At 57.5% G+C, this 3,290-nt stretch overlaps 1 protein-coding gene across 1 annotated transcript in view; it reads right to left on the bottom strand.

Annotated features, from left to right (window-relative positions):
* GRK6 (G protein-coupled receptor kinase 6) overlaps positions 1-285 on the bottom strand; it is an 11,244-nt gene extending 10,959 nt beyond the window's left edge. Inside the window, exon 1 of the mRNA XM_009318464.1 lies at positions 192-285. Coding sequence (XP_009316739.1) covers positions 192-243 — 52 coding nt within the window. The 5' untranslated portion in view covers positions 244-285. The remainder of the gene's footprint in view (positions 1-191) is intronic.
* Positions 286-3,290: the final 3,005 nt, after the last annotated feature.

The raw sequence follows: 3,290 nt of genomic DNA on the forward strand, positions 1-3,290 counted from the left end.
GATCTCTGAGTGATCCTGGCCCGGTTTTGGCCGACATGTGCCCCGTTATATGTCCCTGACCCTCGCGGGACTCAACTGCCTTCACGCGCACCCAGCTTTGGGTCCACAACACCCACACGCGCTCACCCACCGGCCCCGCTCCAGAACGGAGCCCGGACGCTGTTCAGCCCCTGCCAGCCACCGCATCTCACCGAGGGTTTGTCGAAGATCCTCGCAGAGGCTGATGTGGGGGAACTGCAGCATCTGGCGCCATTTCTTACTCTTGCCTTTCCGGTTTCCGCCACCACCTGCAGGGCACACAAAATTGGTACCATGAGTTATGAAGCAAGGACGTCCGACCGCAGCCTAGCCTTACCAGGAGCTTAGAGAGGAGACACCCTCTGTCCATTTACACAAGCAAGCCCAGGCAAGGAAAACAAGACCGAAGCGGTACCGTCGTCTCCTGGCTGGCGGAACAAAAGCACTAGAGCCTCTGACTGCCAGAGGAAGCGGACGGAACAACCACTCTGGCTGCTGAACAAAGTCACAACCAAGAACACGAAGACCTTTCACCTGGATATCTCAGTGACTCGTAGTCAGAGTGAAGAATCGGGGCTGGGGCAGGAGTGCCTAAAGCCACAGGTTACTCTATGCCTGCACAAGAGTTCTTGGCTCCCAGGCCTGTCCTCAGGACCTCTGCATAACTAATCACCTCTCGAGGCCAAGCCTTGCTTGGTGTGAAGCTCTTCTGCTGTAGTAAGGATGTTCATGCCACCTACTCATTCCAGACTGATTGCTTACTCCAGGGAGGGGCTCTCAGAGAGAGGACACAAAGCTGGGAGACAGGAATTCCTGCTCTAATCCTGGCTCCACAGACAACTCACTGCATCGCCCGGGGCTCATCACTTCAGTTTCCCACCTGTGAAGTGGGGACACTCCCACCTTTCTCCAGAGATAAGCCAGCCTCTGAAAAGCAAGATCCAAGAACTAGATATTATTCCAACTTCAGTTGCTGGAGTAAATGCCCAGTGCTGTAGGACAGGGTGGGAAAGCTTCTAGATAGACCAAAAAATTTACATCATAGCAAGCACTAAGTACTGAAATACTTGTACGCCTGGTTGCTGGGATCAGCCAACCTCTCCAGGGATTGCCTTTCCCCCTGCCCAGTGCCAACACACAATCTCCCACCTCCCTTTGGAAATACATTAAACCACCCTGCCAAGTCATGGCTTTCTGAAATCAGGGGGGGGCTGAACATCGTTTATCAGTTCTTGAGAAACACTTTCATAACACTTTCCTCCACTGCAGATGCAATTCAGCCCCTAATCCTAGACACAGTCCCCGGGCATCCAGCTCCCTGTGCCACAGGAGGCCTTGGTTGGACAGGCAGGTGGGACGGGGCCATCACAGCCGGCTTTCTTCAGGGCCAGCCCCCAGGTCCGAGCCCCTGGCATGCTGCGGGTTGCTGCGCTACACTTGCCCCGCACCAGCAGCTGGGCTGCACGATTGTACAAACTCAGGAAGGAAGTGACTCAAGGGTAAGCAGGGGTGGAAGAAACCAGCAGCAGACACCTTCTTGTCAGCCACGGCTTGCAGCAACGAAACGGACGGGGACAACTAAGTGAGGGCACAGGAGGACAAGCCATCCCACCCCCATGAGCACTCAAGGAAAGGCAGAGTTGTGCCCCACAGCACCCAGAGGACGAGGACCGGCAGCTTGCATTTCCTTGAGTTGTTTGCTTTGAAAGGAGGCTCCAGCACCCTTCACACAAGGTTCTTCCCTGCCCTCCAGGCACCGCAGCAAACAGCCCAGCAGGGAACTTGTCTCCGGCACATCAACCTCCCAGCACCCCTGTCTTGGGGACGGGGCAAGGGGTGGGCCACCTCCACCCAGAGCTCACCACAGGGGAGCTTCAGGGCTTGGTGATACCTCAAAGCTGGTCTGTTGTTCCTCTGCCAGAGGCCAGCAGGCAAGGGGGACAACGGGGGAAGGATCCTTCACCTTCCCTGGGCCAAACCCTCCTAGAAGAGTTTGAAGGGAACACAGAGCATGGTCATCCTATGGCAGCAGCTGAAGATGGCTGTCAGCAGCCCCCCCCCAGCACGTCCAGGGAAATCTCAGCCCTGCACTCCCACACCAGACCAGGAGGCTCCCAAAAAGGCTGGGCTGGAGCAGAGCACATGGTGCTGCTGGACCTGGCCAGCAAAGCTGCTTTGTCTTGTCACACAGGCTGCCAGAGCTCACCCCAGCAGCCACCGTGGCCACCCAGCCACGGGTGGGAGAGCTGTGGACAGGCAGCACAGCCACCCGCGGCTCTCGCAGGCCAGGAACCGTCCAGCACGAGCGTGCCAGTGGATCGTATTTGCCTGCAGCAAAACTACCCATCACCTGCCAAGGCTGGGGTACCAGAGGAGCACTGGGAAGCACCGCAGCAGCCGCCCGATGCCTCGCTCTGCATCAGCAGCCAAACTCCGCTCTGCTGAAGGCACAACAGGAGCCAGACTCCTGATCACTCGCTCTGTGGGAAGCAGGGTCTCGTGTCTAGAGGTCACAAACACCGCTGTTTGTTTTGTCTGGATTTGGTTTTGAACCAAACCTTGCCATTATGAACCATAATGTCATGGTCCACCACAGTCACCATGCCTGAAGTACCTACGGTAAGTCTGATTTTCAAGCAGCTCAGAAATGTTTCCGCCCATGTAAATTTAATTTCGTTGCTCTTTGCTCCCACAAATCTAATCTCTAAAGCCCTCTAACTAGATTTCAGCGGGCCCCTCAGGCTCCAGAATGACTTGGTCTGGCCGGCTGCACACCGTGGGCCAGGAGGGACTGTCCTCCCCCGCCACTTTACGTGATCTAATGAACTCCCCGACGCCTGGCCGAACCAGATCTTCTCTGCAAAGGACCAGGCTCCTGTGCGACAGGCTTCCCAGCTCTCTCCTTAAGCCATCCTGAGGCTTCTCTGCACGGCAGGCTGCATCCCCCACCGAGGCCCTGGAATTCAGCCGTGACCCCTGCAGCAGCAGGAGGTTTGCGGCCCCGCAGCAAAGCTCCTGGTGCCGAGTGGACCAGGGGCCAGGGTTGGTGTGAAGGTGGTGGAGGGGTGGGGCTCACCGCCGCAGTTTCGGGATCGGCCCTTGTGTGGGAAGCAGCAGTTTACCAGCCTGAAATCAACTTTTTCTCCTAAACCTGCTTCGCCCCCCTGCCAGAGGAGCAAGAGCAGCCTCAGGAACGGGCGAGGCTGGAGGCTGCCAGCCCCGGCGGGAGGCAGGCGGGGGCTGCGGGGGGGTTTCCACACGGAGAGGCGGCA

This window comes from Pygoscelis adeliae, unplaced genomic scaffold, assembly GCF_000699105.1.
Source record: "Pygoscelis adeliae isolate BGI_AS28 unplaced genomic scaffold, ASM69910v1 Scaffold42, whole genome shotgun sequence".
NCBI classification, from domain to species: Eukaryota; Metazoa; Chordata; class Aves; order Sphenisciformes; family Spheniscidae; genus Pygoscelis; species Pygoscelis adeliae.